At 29.8% G+C, this 13,455-nt stretch overlaps 2 protein-coding genes across 5 annotated transcripts; both read right to left on the bottom strand.

The window, feature by feature from the left end:
* LOC107996643 (odorant receptor 47b-like) lies at positions 1 to 1,846 on the bottom strand. The gene is made up of 6 exons (XM_062071978.1): positions 1,409 to 1,846; positions 844 to 1,250; positions 562 to 661; positions 385 to 486; positions 152 to 310; positions 1 to 66 (listed from the first exon to the last, which is right to left on the bottom strand). The coding sequence occupies exons 1-6, from the start codon at positions 1,718 to 1,720 to the stop codon at positions 1 to 3; spliced, it is 1,146 nt and encodes a 381-aa protein (XP_061927962.1). The 5' UTR covers positions 1,721 to 1,846.
* A 1,383-nt stretch (positions 1,847 to 3,229) lies between these two features.
* LOC107996919 (protein trapped in endoderm-1) lies at positions 3,230 to 9,558 on the bottom strand. Of its 4 annotated transcripts, none has more exons than XM_017055249.3 (5): positions 9,166 to 9,558; positions 5,824 to 6,060; positions 5,368 to 5,567; positions 4,499 to 4,745; positions 3,230 to 4,020 (listed from the first exon to the last, which is right to left on the bottom strand). In XM_017055249.3, exons 3-5 carry the CDS (start codon positions 5,492 to 5,494, stop codon positions 3,372 to 3,374), a joined length of 1,023 nt encoding a protein of 340 aa, XP_016910738.1. In that variant the 5' UTR covers positions 5,495 to 5,567; positions 5,824 to 6,060; positions 9,166 to 9,558; the 3' UTR covers positions 3,230 to 3,371. The 4 variants fall into 4 exon arrangements, with proteins under 4 accessions (XP_016910738.1, XP_061927943.1, XP_016910741.1 ...); XM_062071959.1 differs by lacking the exon at positions 9,166 to 9,558 and adding an exon at positions 6,550 to 8,130; XM_017055252.3 differs by lacking the exon at positions 9,166 to 9,558 and adding an exon at positions 6,646 to 8,130.
* Between the last annotated feature and the right edge of the window lie 3,897 nt (positions 9,559 to 13,455).

The following is a 13,455-nucleotide window of genomic DNA, read 5'->3' as shown; positions in this document are numbered from 1 at the left end:
CTAGTTAACAGTATCTTCAACCATAATACGTAATGCATTGAAATACGACAAAGATGTGTATAGATACTGCAAAACAATAAAGGGATAAATACGAAAAAAATATCAAGTAATAACAATTATCATGAGTAAAAAAATAGAATAAACATGATACCTTTCCGTAATAAGATAGCGAAAGTGCAGGTACAATACCATGAATCCCAAAACTTTCGTATTTCTGAGATCTTAAAATTATAAAAAGTATCTTTCTCTGGGTTCTGATGTCTCTTCCGTACCAATCCATATTGTACACTTTTGTAGCCATTTTCATTGTCTTAGGATAAAAGATGAAATTGAAAATGTTTCATCGTCAATTGAAATGTATCATATCATAATAATTTTAATTACCATGCGCATCAAGCTATCCGCTGGCCAAGCGTACATAAAAAGTTCCACGCTGGCACTGAACACTACGATAGCATATAAAGCTTTCAAGGCTAGTGGCTGATTCTATTTTCAGAAAGTTTCAAAATTTCAATTGATTCTCAGAATCAATTTTGTCGTTTTAAAAATTAAATTACATACAGCAATTAAATTTAAACTGCCGAATATCACGGCAATGACAGTTGTTCCATTTGTTGCCAAAATTAAAAATTTGATAGATCGCCGAATTTCCCTTAAACATCTGTGCGAATTGGATAGAATCAGAATATCAGAATAAAAATATACAATATATAAATACTGTGCATTTAAAATTCTATACATTTAAATGCATGAAAAAGTATTTTAACATATGATTTATGCACAATAATAAGTTCAAATCAGTACGAGGAATTTTATAACACTTAGATTATAAAAGATGATTACCTTAAGAGTTCATTATGCTTTTCTATGCAGGCGTCGAACTCACCATCTGATTTCGTATTATTGAATTCAATTCCTAAAATCTCGAATCTAGCCGCGGCATATCGTAAAAGAAGAGCGATCTGGGTGTCAATTGCCATACCTGAAGACACTTGAAACCCAACGAACGATTGATGGAAGAAGATTAAACCCTTGTACGGATGACGTCTCACTGAAAATGGATATATCGCGTGGGTGGGAAATGTTTGTACCGTGTACAATGGTCCGCATATGACGAATATCGTAGTAAGGAAACTCCACAATATGTAGAAACTATGAAAATATTTGTATCTATCAACGTAACGTTGCAGTATGATCTTTTCCTCATTCGTGGCCTGTTTGCAAAAGTTCTCCATTTCAGAGTATAGCACCTAAAAGAGTATTGCTCGAGACGATTATTTTAATTGAAATAGAGAATATAAAAATGAGATAGAATAAAAAAATAAAGATGGAATATAAAAAAAGAAAACTTTTGACTTTTAATTTTTTTTATAAATTAATATTAAAACATTTCTCCTGCGTTTTATTGAGAGAGTAATGAACTTACTTGAAAACGTTTCTGCTGCAAACGACATATTATCATCTTAATCGTCACTTGAGCAACAGCCGCGGCAAGGCTCACCGTTTTCCCAAGAATGATAGGATGCTTACGATATTCGTAAATCGCGGCCAATAATGGTAAAAATAACATGACAGAGGTCAGAAACGCAATGCACCACAATGCATTAAAGAAAAGATGTTGAACTTTGGTTGCAAGAGGAGAGGGAGGCCAGGAACACGTGAGAGCAACGCTGAGTTTTGTGAACAAAATCGCTTTTTCTGGTGTTAAACGATTTTTCATTTTGATAATGTAGCTCAATATATTATAGATATATTAAAGCAATGGTATATTGATATTACGCTACAAGTTTATTTTTAATAGAATTCAAAATCTCATAAAGAATGAGATATCGAGAAACGTGATTTCGATAAAATCCTGTACAATTGGTACAAAACTTGATTTGTTTTTTTTTAAATGTAAAGAAACGCGATTTCAAAAAATGTAAAGTTTTATCAACTAATAATGTTAACTCGACGTTAACATGAGTTTAAAGTGACGGCATATACCTCCCTTCATACGCTATTGAACTCGAGATTAAATTATAATGTAACGCAAAATCGTGTAATCAAGCTAGAATGTAATCGACATTGATCGATACGTGTAATTATTTTACCGCTCCGTGAGAATACCATATGTTTCTTGAATAGGGTAAAACAATAACTGTTTATGGTATCATATGCTTATTACGTCAAAAAAGACTATAGATAAGTACTTAGTACATGGAAAAGATTCCACAATGTATCGCGAAGCAAGGAACGAATGTAATGTAACAATTAATTGTATTAAATGCCTTAAAGATTTTGATAAAATTATTTATTTACATATATACATATCTATACATATGTATAATTTATATTTTAATTATTGAAGTTGAATTGTAATTTTTTGATAGTTTTGACAGTCTGCTAAAAAGTATTTATAAATAAATTTAGCTTTAGATATTATTTTATCGAGTAAGTATAAATATTTTTTTCCTTTAAGTTACTTTATTTCACATTCATATCAGATTTTATAAAAATTTTATAATATATAGAATAATATATAAAGTATAGAGTGACTACAAAAAGTATTTGCATTCTTATTTTTTAAGCATTTTTTTAAAAGATTATATATTTTATTTTTATAATTAAAAGTCTTATAGTCATATGAAAATAATATAATAAATTTAATATGCAGTTGATTACTTAAATCTATATAATATTATGTAGGTATTTTTTGTAGTCACTATATAAGAAATATAAAATTTTATTTCTACATATTTACAATACAAATTTTTGTCGTTTTAATTTTATAGTAAAATATATTTCACAATATGATGTATATTTTGTACATGTATATGGTAAGTAAAATAATAATTTAATATTGTCACAATTAATTTGGCAACAATTAATTTATATAAGTATAATACTTGGTTATATTTTTTTCAATCTTCATACTTCTTTCTTTCCTAATAGGTATAAAAAAATAATTAATTTTAATTTACAGATTTAATTGGCTTATACTAATAAATGCCCAATGAATTATGATTATAGTCTTTTATATCTATTGCTGCTCGCAAGCATTTGTTCATTTATTTAAAAATCATATATAAAAAATAATTTTCACGATAAAGGATTAATATAAATTTCATTTCGAATAAAATATTACAAATTTTATTCGATTCATATCGTATATTCGTATCGTATAAATTCACATATAATGAAAATATCATTAGCAATTTTGTCTAAAATAATTTCTATTTCCATCTTCTTTTATTTTTATTTTTATTTTGAATAATTCACATATATAATAAAAATATTAGCAATTTTTTATGCTTATCTCAATTAATTTCCATTATATACACATTACTTATACAATATAACATCGCCAAAATGAATAAAACCATAAAGTTTCAAGTTGCTTGAGGCGATGACACTTTACTCGAATGCGAGTGAGTAGGTTTCGGCCCGGTAGTTGGTATTTTAGCAGAGACTGGACACAAAATCTGCTTGTAGGCCTCTCTATAAAGCTTGTTAGTACCGGCATAAATGAAAGGATTGATCACAGAAGAGGCCCACGCGAGCACAGAAGCTATCACGTGCAAAATTGGGATTTTTATTTTATCGTCGATCACATTGACCAGCATAAGCGGCATGAAACACAAAAGAAAGCACAGAAATATAGTCAACATCAATCTGGTCACTCTAGAGTCCTCTCTTCGTTGAAACCCTCCCGCTTTTCTTCTGGTCGGGCCGGCATGGGCTTCCAGATTTTTTCTGCTCTTCCTCACACGCCAATAGATGCAAAAATAAGAGACACTTATCACAACGCATGGCACGATGAATCCTAGGACGAATAAGAATTTTTTTGGGCTGCTACCGTTCTTTTTTAATATAGTGCAAGAGAAAGTGGATGGTTCCAGGCCTAGTGTCCCCCAGAAACCGAGTAATGGTGGCAAAAGTAGAGTGAAACTCAACGTCCAAATGGCGATTAGCATTAGAATGATTCGTTGAGTGGTGTACAATTGAGCGTATATTTCTGACCTCGAGATCAATATGTATCTGAAATTTTGTCAATCGATTAGATGAATATCTGCAAGATATAATTTTGAGTCAATAATTTATTAATTTGTTATTAATTGCTTTCATTTTGTAATTTTACAATTTTGTGTTTTACAATCCTTATTTTAATAATAACTATTTTTAATATTTTAATAATTTTTATTACAAAAGTATCAATTTAAATTCGATAATTGCTAATAATTTGCAATGCAACATAAATAGCAGCTGTTCGTATTGGATTTATCACGCGTACATTTGATCTTATTCAGATGAGCAATGGATTAAGTTCCATTGAAGTATGCTGACTTTGTTAAATCAATCCTATAATTCGTCAGCATATTTTAAAATAAATTAAACAAGAAACTTTGTTATTACAGGTGTCTTATTGTGTGTCAAAACATTAAGGGAAAATATCGAAAGATTAGAAAAATAGTTGAAATTTTTATAACAATTATTTATTTTTATTAAAATTACCAACCGATTAATCGTGATTGCCACCATACTGAGCAAAGATACCGCGACATTTCCATAGAAAAAAAGCGGAAATATTTTGCACAGAGTTTCACCTAGCACCCACGCTTCGTTTAAATATCTGCTCGCAGTTAATGGTAGATTTACCGCGGAAAAAATCAAGTCAGAAATGCTGAGACTTATTACGAAAGCGGTCGTAGCATGCCGTCTCAATCTCGTGTATTTTAATAATGCTATTACTGTTACCAAATTGCCTGAAACATAAGAAAAATAATTAAAAAAAGAAAAACAAGTGAAAATTACAAATATAATTTTTATGTTTAATTTAAAATAATTAAACAACAAGTTGATATCATAGATACTAATTTTTAATAATATGATAAAAATAATCATATCGATATCATTTAAATAAATATATAATAATATACAAGGAATATGTGAGGAATATATATTCTCGTAATTGAAACTTCGTTATTTAAACTCGTAAAAGAAACAAGCGTATAATTAAAATAGAAGGAATTAATCGTTCTAATTCTTGACACCCTCGTGCATAATTTAAGGGCGTTTAATAGCTGTTAAACCGAGAAAGGCCACCATCCCATGGGTCAACAAGAACTTAACCACAGAATTGAAACGTACAATTAAAAGTTCAGTCACATCTGTGTGGATTATTTTCCTCCTCCATTTCTGAAACCTTTTCTAACAATGGAAGATTTTTATAAGTTTCACAAATATAATTCTGTAATCATTCTATGAAAATATTCTTTCTTTTTTAAGAAATTTCTAATTAATTGGATTAATTTTGAATTTCACAGAAACTTGCAATCGATATGAAATTTATTTCAAGTATAGAGATGTAAAGAAACTGGATTTTACCCGCAACTCCAACGACACTGAAAATTATCGCGCAAACCGCAGCTGCGATAGTGACTGGCCGTGGAAAGTGCTTGAGACTCTCACCTCCAGATTCGAAAATTGTGTCGTTTGTTACAGAATCGTCCATTTTGTATCGTGTTTATGTGCTTCCTCGTTGTGACATTTTCTTGGACAGTGAAATGCAGAACGAAGTGCGTACGCTTTGAGAAAAGAAAAAATTGATAACATTAGGACACCTGGATTTAATATCAACTGTACATTTACGATACAAATATACGATCACTATACGAAATTTACAGAATTTTTATACCCATTGCGTGAATTCAACATTTAATAAATTGATATTGATATTACATTAATTTAAAAATGCATCTTCACAATTTTTCTATATAATATAAAATGAAAATAAAAATAAGTGGAAATTTAGAATAAAATTTCAATTTAAGATATACTTACGCCACAATTGTGATATTCATCGTGTTTTTTATGTGGAAATTTTCTTTCCTTTTTCTCATTTAATCAATTTCAAATTATTTATCGATTTGTATTAATCGAACGATATTTTTTCAGATTTTGATATGAAAATTTCAATTGTCGACGAATGTCGTTGACTTTTTTATCACAAATTGGACAAGATGAATGAAGCCAATGTTTACCACTGTCTTGTATTGGCCCCATCGAAAGCTGACTGGTCTAAAACAGAAAGCAATGAGATAACACGATTAACTTAATTATCCATGATTCACGCATCTCAAGAGAGAAAAAAAATCTTGGTTTATTAATTGAAACAACGATAACAGAATTCTTTATCGACCCTTTCACAATTTATTACAGACACTGTCAATGAATCTTTCCCAATAACGAATCATTATAAAATCCAGAACTTTCCTTCGCGATATTCTTTCTCGTTATCTCAATTTTAATTAAAAGAAGCTCGCACAATAACGAGAGACAAATTATTCGTGAAGTAACGTATCTACTAACGTCACGTTTCGATATAAAAAATTCATACAATTTTAATTTTATTACTCGCAAAAAACGAAACCTAAAAATTAAATTAAAATAATTTAAAAGATATACATACGATGTCGAAAATAAAAAATGCAGACTTAAAAAAAAAAGAAATTACACGATAAATTGAAAAATAAAATATAGTATTTATTCGAAAAATTTCGAACGAACCTCAACAACAAACACTTTTTTATTCTTATTATAAAGAGAATTGAAGTTTGAAAATCAAATGAACCACCGCATTTCTGTGTTGTTGAAACTCTGTACCACTAGATTTGCATATGCCAATCGTCGCTCCACTGTCTGGAACGATTAAACGCACGAGGAGGGCTCCTTATCCGAGCCAGCCATTCGAATACAACTCACTTCTCCTCTTCTTTTTATTCGTTCATTAGCAGCGACTCGTTCTATCCGTTCTCGTTCTCCGATTTTCTTCCCATCGTCGTGGCGACATCGAAAAAACAAGGGGCCGAGGGGAATCCTTCAGGCCTCGACGAGAAGAAAGAAAGCCTCTTCCTCTTCTTTAGCCCTTCCGTTCACTCTGGAATGGTCATGGGATTTGAACTTGTTGCGACAGACGCGGAGAGTTTTTCTTGAAACTATCGGAATCCGGTGAACTTCGACCTTGCCTTATTGAAAATAATTGATTTTCGCTGGTTTCTTGGAAATATTGGCATTGACGCGATATGTTCATTTCCAATTTTCTAGAGATATTTCTTCGTCTCCTCGAAAAATCTTGAAAAACGAAGGTAAAGATCTTGGAAATCTTTGAAATATATTATTGACGAAAGTCTTGGAAATTTGAATTACATTATTTCGTGATTCGATATTCTAAATTAAACATCTGAAATTTGTGAGTCAATTGATTTTTAAATACTATTTCATACTATTTCTTTTTTCAACATTACCATTAAACAGGTAATTTATTGTATAATGAAAAATCGCTGTTATCTTCAAATTCCTATCTTCTTCCTGCTCTTTCTTCAAATCAAATCATCATTGATAACGTCTCACAAAGGGTCACATTCAGTTCAGAAACTCGATTATTGAATACCACTCTATTTCACTATGTTTCCTCTTTCTTTCTCACCACCAAAGAAACTCTCATAACTTTTACATATACGATAACACCTTATCCCAAATCTATAAACTTCCATCATTTCTCTATATCAATTTTAACTCTTTTTATTAATTATTCATCTTTTTCACTAAGATTCAAGAAGTTCCAACAATAAATTATTTTTACTTCTTGAGCGTTGCAAATAACAAATAAAATGTTTGAAATAAAATAAAATTATTTTTTATTATTTAATAAAATTCCAAAACTTTCAAGTTCCACACTTTTTGCGTGAAAATATGCGATTTCTCGCAATTCTTTACAATACTAGAACAGTAGCAAACTCGTTTCGCCTAGCTGGCACAACGATCATTCCTCGACTGACGAGATTCGTCGACGCTTTACTCCCCTTTTACACGAGAAATACACTTCTTATCTGCCACTTCTTTCATTTAACTCTCTCGCTTCCTCCATCGCTGCCTTTTTTACAGCTCTTTCGTATTCCGCCTCTCTAAACCCTTGCCTCTTTTGCCCAAGCATCACTGCCACCAAGGAATCGTAATTAATTTAATCTCTTTTTCTTTCTCTCTCTCTCTCTCTCTGGAGATCATTGTTGAACCGAGCACTGTTCAAGTACAATCGAGCGAAATGATACTACTCGAGTTATGGTGACCATCGTGAGAATTTTTGGACCCCTCACACTTGTATAACACTTTTAAAAAGATAACTTCTTCTTCTCTAATTATGTATTCTTTTCTCTCTATATTCTTTCGATTTTGCATTTTCTTTTTTTTTTGTATTTTATCAATTTTTGTTTTTCGTTGAAAATCTTGAAAGATAGATGGAAATTTTTGAAATAAATATACGTCGATTAAAATTTTAAAATTAAGATTTCGAGTATCATTTTCTATAAAACTTCTTATAAAAGTTTATTTTGAAAGAAGGCAACTGAATATAAGATTTGAAAGGTCAAAACGACTGAGGCCATAGTGAAATTTTATATTCTAATTTATTCCTCTTCTGCTGTCATTGTTGGCATATAGAGGTTTATTATGTAAAAGAATTTAATCAACGTGAAAAAAGTAAAAATAAATCATTTACTTCGATAAAGTACTTCGATAATTTATATTCAAAAAATTACAATACAAAACAAAAATCCAGATTCATCTTTTTTAAAATTTTAAAAAAATTTGAATAAAAATGATAGTTAAAATTAAAAATCAAGGAGAACAATTTAAGAAATTTTAAAATAGACATTTATTTTATTTATACAATTTATATGCTAAAATCAATTTTATTTTCCTCTTTCTTTTTACAATTTATAACTCGAGATTGAAATTTCATATATAAAGAAACACCTTCCTTCACATAGTAACCTTGCTTCAAATAGCAGCAAATATAGATGTTCAAACAAATGAGAAATCATGTGTGAAAAAAGTAAACTGTGAAAAGATAGAACGTAAAAAAATATTATTTCTAGCATCAACTTTTACTTTCAGATTCAATAATCCTTAATAACAAGTTACTATTTTATTTTTAGATTATAAATCTGATCTCTTTGAAAAAAAGAGTATGCAAGTATTTTTATAAATTAATTACTCATTTATTTAAATATTAATACCATGATGTTTATATTCGAAATATTTTAAATTTTTCGGATGAAAATCATAATATTAACTTCATATCCACAGATTACTACTTCAAAATATTTATGATACATTAATAATTACCCCTTTTGTCCGAATTCCTCGATTCAGAATGCCTCTCAATCAAAATTCTTCAACAATATTTCTTGATAACAACAGAAAATTTCACAAGAAAACTGTCCCCACAAATTAATTTCGAAAAAAATGTCACATCTCAAATCTTTCTTCAATTCAAACCAATACACTTTCCTGTATTTCTTCCATCAAATTTACAATCAATATTGCGTTTAAACATAAAATTTTATTCTTTATGAGAATTTAAACATTTTTCGAAATCTAAAATATTCATATCCTTTCAATCGATTAACGTAAAACACGATTAGATTCCTTTTAACATCGTCTTGATTCAGCCTCGAAACACGAGGCTCTCCTTCGATCTCCTTGTTACGTCTCGCTCGCACGCGTTCCTCGTACTGACGAGTCGTTCCTCGCACAGAGATCGAGTCGATGGTCGAAAACAGTTGGGGGATCAGAACACGATTGGCACGCGCTCGAATTAACGCGGTCAACAGGGTGTAAAGGGGGTTGGCGGCGAATATTAACTTTCACGCATTCCTCTGTACATGCTGTAACGGGCCATTAATTGTTCGATTAGCGCACGGTGGTATCGATTGGACGTTATTGCTCGTACACCGTCGAGTTATTGAAGTAGCGCTTGATTATCCGATAAAAAACGTAATAATTCAAGTGGACGAAAAGGAACAAGTTCGCTTGAATTGCGTGGAGAAGAAAAAAAAAAGAAAATGCGTGAAATTGTATTTCATTGGGTAAGGATTATATTGAACTTTCAATGAGAGTCGAATTAATTGATTCCCTTTAATTTCGGGATCAATTTAATTCGAGGGAGAATTAATCTTCTATTTAATTAGGAATCGGTTAATTAGATTCGTTTTGAGATTAATCAAAATAAAGAGGAGATGAAAATGTTCTTTTTTTATTTTTTTGACAAAATTAATATTGTTATTTTCATGACATTACTTACTTCAATCGCAATAGATACGTTATAGGCTGATAATTTGTTTCTCGAATCTTTCGTGATTTATTATTCGGTTCCAATAAAAAGGAAAAATACACATATATTTTTTAATTCGCGTGTAAAGAGTTAAGAATAAATTATTTTAAAGACGATAATTTCTCATATAGACGATAAAATAATTCACAATGGTAAATAGTGGTGTAATTCTTATCAATAACAAGACAATGCAGAATTTCTATATCGTTATTTGCTCGACCATTTTGATCCCCAGCATGGGCCCCTGTGTCAACGGTACTAAAACGTAATTATGCGTCGACTTTCTCATGATGTATTTCAATGCAAGTTAACCCCCCGTTGATGTTAAAAGATAGCCATACGGACGACTTGGCATCGCGTAGGCCAGCTGCCTGTGGACTCGGCACAAAGACCAAAGAGCTTAACAATCGGAAAGGAACGGTCCAACAAACAAAACTTTGCCCCTCCTTGCCTCTTTTCATCCCCTCGATACCTCACCTGGCTCCCCACCCTAAGATTAAAGGTAATCTTGGAAAATTCTCGTTCCCCGCGTCGATCAGGGAGAATTGTTAGTTGGCAAGAAATTAAAGAAATATATCCTCTTGTTGTTATTCGTATTTCATATTTCTTTATATCGATGTTAATTCGAATTAGAAATATTGGTTTCTCTTATCTATTAGAAATAAAATGAAAAAAAATTAATTTTTTATTAAGTATAAAATGTATATTCTTGTTTCATTCTCGTTATTAGTTATTTATGGAAAAATTATTTTTTAAATTTATAATTATATAGGATTAAATTTTTTCGATTTTTCTTTATTCTTTTAATGGTTTGGAGGAAATTTTGACACGGTATTAAAAGGCAATAGTATTCCTTAGATTCGTTAATCAATGGTATTAATTAATTGTAATATTCAAGAAATTTATTTTTAAATCATAAGATAAAATGTATAATTTATAAATAAAAAGTATTCGTTTATGACAATATCATCTAAAATAATCGACTGGTGATTGCTATCAACGATTGTAAATTATTTCTACGAAAGGTTTTTCTAAGTTGAAAAAAAATATTTTCACTCCATCCACTAATTATTCTTTTCATCCCTTTTCTTCAACACTTATGCATTTTAATGCAATAGTCGTCTCATTCCTTCGTCAAAATCCAAACTTTTCTGTATAAAATGGCACGAAAATTCCTCGTGCCCCGTGTTTTGCATAAGCAACCCCGATTAGGGATTCGAGTAACCTGTCTCGAAGAGGAATGCATCGTGAGAAGAAGGATATTTTTTCTGTTTGTATACGTTTCTCAGGAGAAGGGAGGCCAAAAATTTATACTTTGGACTCGTGTAATCATACTGTACATACAATAGATCTTTTAAAATCTTTCGCTATCTTTCGTAATATTTCATGTTTGAAAGGAAAAAATATTCATCTGGTTATCTACTTTCGAAAAATAATTTTCAATTTACACAAGTGCAACATGGAACAAGGATTGTGTAGAATAAACTATTAGATTTTACAAATATTTTCGAAAATACGAATTCTGTTTTAAACATTTTATTCATTATTTTTAATTAATTTTTAAAAATCTTTTTTTTTTTTGCGAATTGAATATTATATCATTTCCAATGATATAATATTGGAAATGATATAATATGATGAAACATCGTATCGAGTATATTTAAATTACTACAAATATTCTATCGATTTTTCATTTATATTTGAAAAATTGATTATCAGATTTTTGATAATATTACAAATATTTAGAATTACAGATAATTTTAGTGCAGGAACGCCGGAATTCCGCCGTCTATATTTATTACCGATAAGTTATCTGCGATAGGACATCCAAAACCAGGCCTCGTCTTACTCGTATTCATGATTAATTTTTTTTCCTTTTTTTTTTCAGTTAATTAACAGTGGTGCTTTCAAGTTTGAAAATTGAAACTTAAATTTAATGCTAGTTAAAAAAAAAATATTTTAAATTTAATTTTATTTTATCCCGCTTTAAAAATTGGTTATTATAGAATTTTTACGTATTCTAAATAAAAGATCACATAATGTGACAAATTTATTTTTTATTTTCGTATTAAAATAATATGATTCGTTTCATTGTTATTAAATTATATACATTTATATTTGTATAAAATATTTTGTTTATAAAATATCAATGTATTCATTAAGAATCGGCGAAATTTTTCTCACATTCGATAAATATATACGTATACAATCGAATCGGGATAAGATAATCAAGAGCTAAAATGACGAAGCTGGTGTGTACAATGGCTTCATAGAAGAAAGTTGTTTCGCTGCACCCGAGATAATTAACGATTTCTTTATGGCAAATGATTGTACATCCCGACCGGAAAGTCTAAGAATCTGACCACGCATAATGGTTACTAATACGCGAGTGCAGATAGCCGTAATCATCGTTCAATAAAAGTGATCAGTGGTTATAAATTTCACAAAGCAGTACAAGCATTGATAAGAGGAATGAATTGTGTTTGCATCGAGAAAAATTCTTTGATTAATCACTATTAGGATGAGATATTTTTCTATCTACGATTCAAAGGCTTATAAATATATACATGCACGCATTTCGTTTCCAAAGAATTTTTAGAATTTAAAAATACTCGTATGTATTTTGATCTTGATCAAATTTTGTAAAACAAGATTTGTAAAAAAAAAACGATTTTTTTTCCATTGAAAGAGATCAATTTAATATTAAAATTATTTGATCCTTTTAATATTATTTCTTTGAAATAAATTTTTTAGATTTTCATTTCTATAGTTTTTATAATGATCGATAACTTAAATGATCTTGTTTATGAAATTTTTAACACTTGTGTTTCTAATAGCAACGTTGGACAACCACTGGTCCGCGTTCTGAATGAACTCATTATGCATAGTCCCACGAGCCCATACACCATTTCAATTCAACAGTGCTGTCTATTCACGAAATACTACAGCGTCTGAACTCGATTCTAAAAGCCAAAAGGGTGACTTGAACACGAGATGCTTCGAAATAATAAATTTAAAAAAAAAAAAGATTTCCCCATAGAAATACAAGTCTTTAACTCTCATTATGCATCTCTCAAGTATAATCGATTATTATTATCGTCATTGTTTTAAATTTAACATTCTGTGAAATGTATTTTCAGCAAAAATAATGCAATTTTAAACTTGTGCTTTTTGAATTATTCGAAGTTATGGCTTTTAAAATATTAAGATCGATTGTTTCGATTACAAAAATTTTTAATTTAAAATTACTATCATGTTTATTCTTACAAAAATTTTAAAAAAAAGGGTTGTTCAATTGAGGA

This window comes from Apis cerana, linkage group LG2, assembly GCF_029169275.1.
Source record: "Apis cerana isolate GH-2021 linkage group LG2, AcerK_1.0, whole genome shotgun sequence".
Lineage (NCBI taxonomy): Eukaryota > Metazoa > Arthropoda > Insecta > Hymenoptera > Apidae > Apis > Apis cerana.
The sequence above is the reverse complement of the archived record's forward strand: the minus strand, read 5'-3'. Positions and strand labels throughout refer to the sequence as shown.

Coding starts and splice junctions, on each gene's coding strand:
- LOC107996643 (XM_062071978.1), bottom strand. CDS start 1,720: ATGAAAAATCGTTTAACACCAGAAAAAGCGATTTTGTTCACAAAACTC. Junction 1,251..1,408: donor AAGTAAGTTCATTACTCTCT/CAATAAAACGCA, acceptor ATACTCTTTTAG/GTGCTATACTCTGAAATGGA. Junction 67..151: donor CGCTATCTTATTACGGAAAG/GTATCATGTTTA, acceptor ATTGTTTTGCAG/TATCTATACACATCTTTGTC.
- LOC107996919 (XM_017055249.3), bottom strand. CDS start 5,494: ATGGACGATTCTGTAACAAACGACACAATTTTCGAATCTGGAGGTGAG. Junction 4,746..5,367: donor CAGTGTCGTTGGAGTTGCGG/GTAAAATCCAGT, acceptor CTTATGTTTCAG/GCAATTTGGTAACAGTAATA. Junction 4,021..4,498: donor GTGGCAATCACGATTAATCG/GTTGGTAATTTT, acceptor ACAAAATTTCAG/ATACATATTGATCTCGAGGT.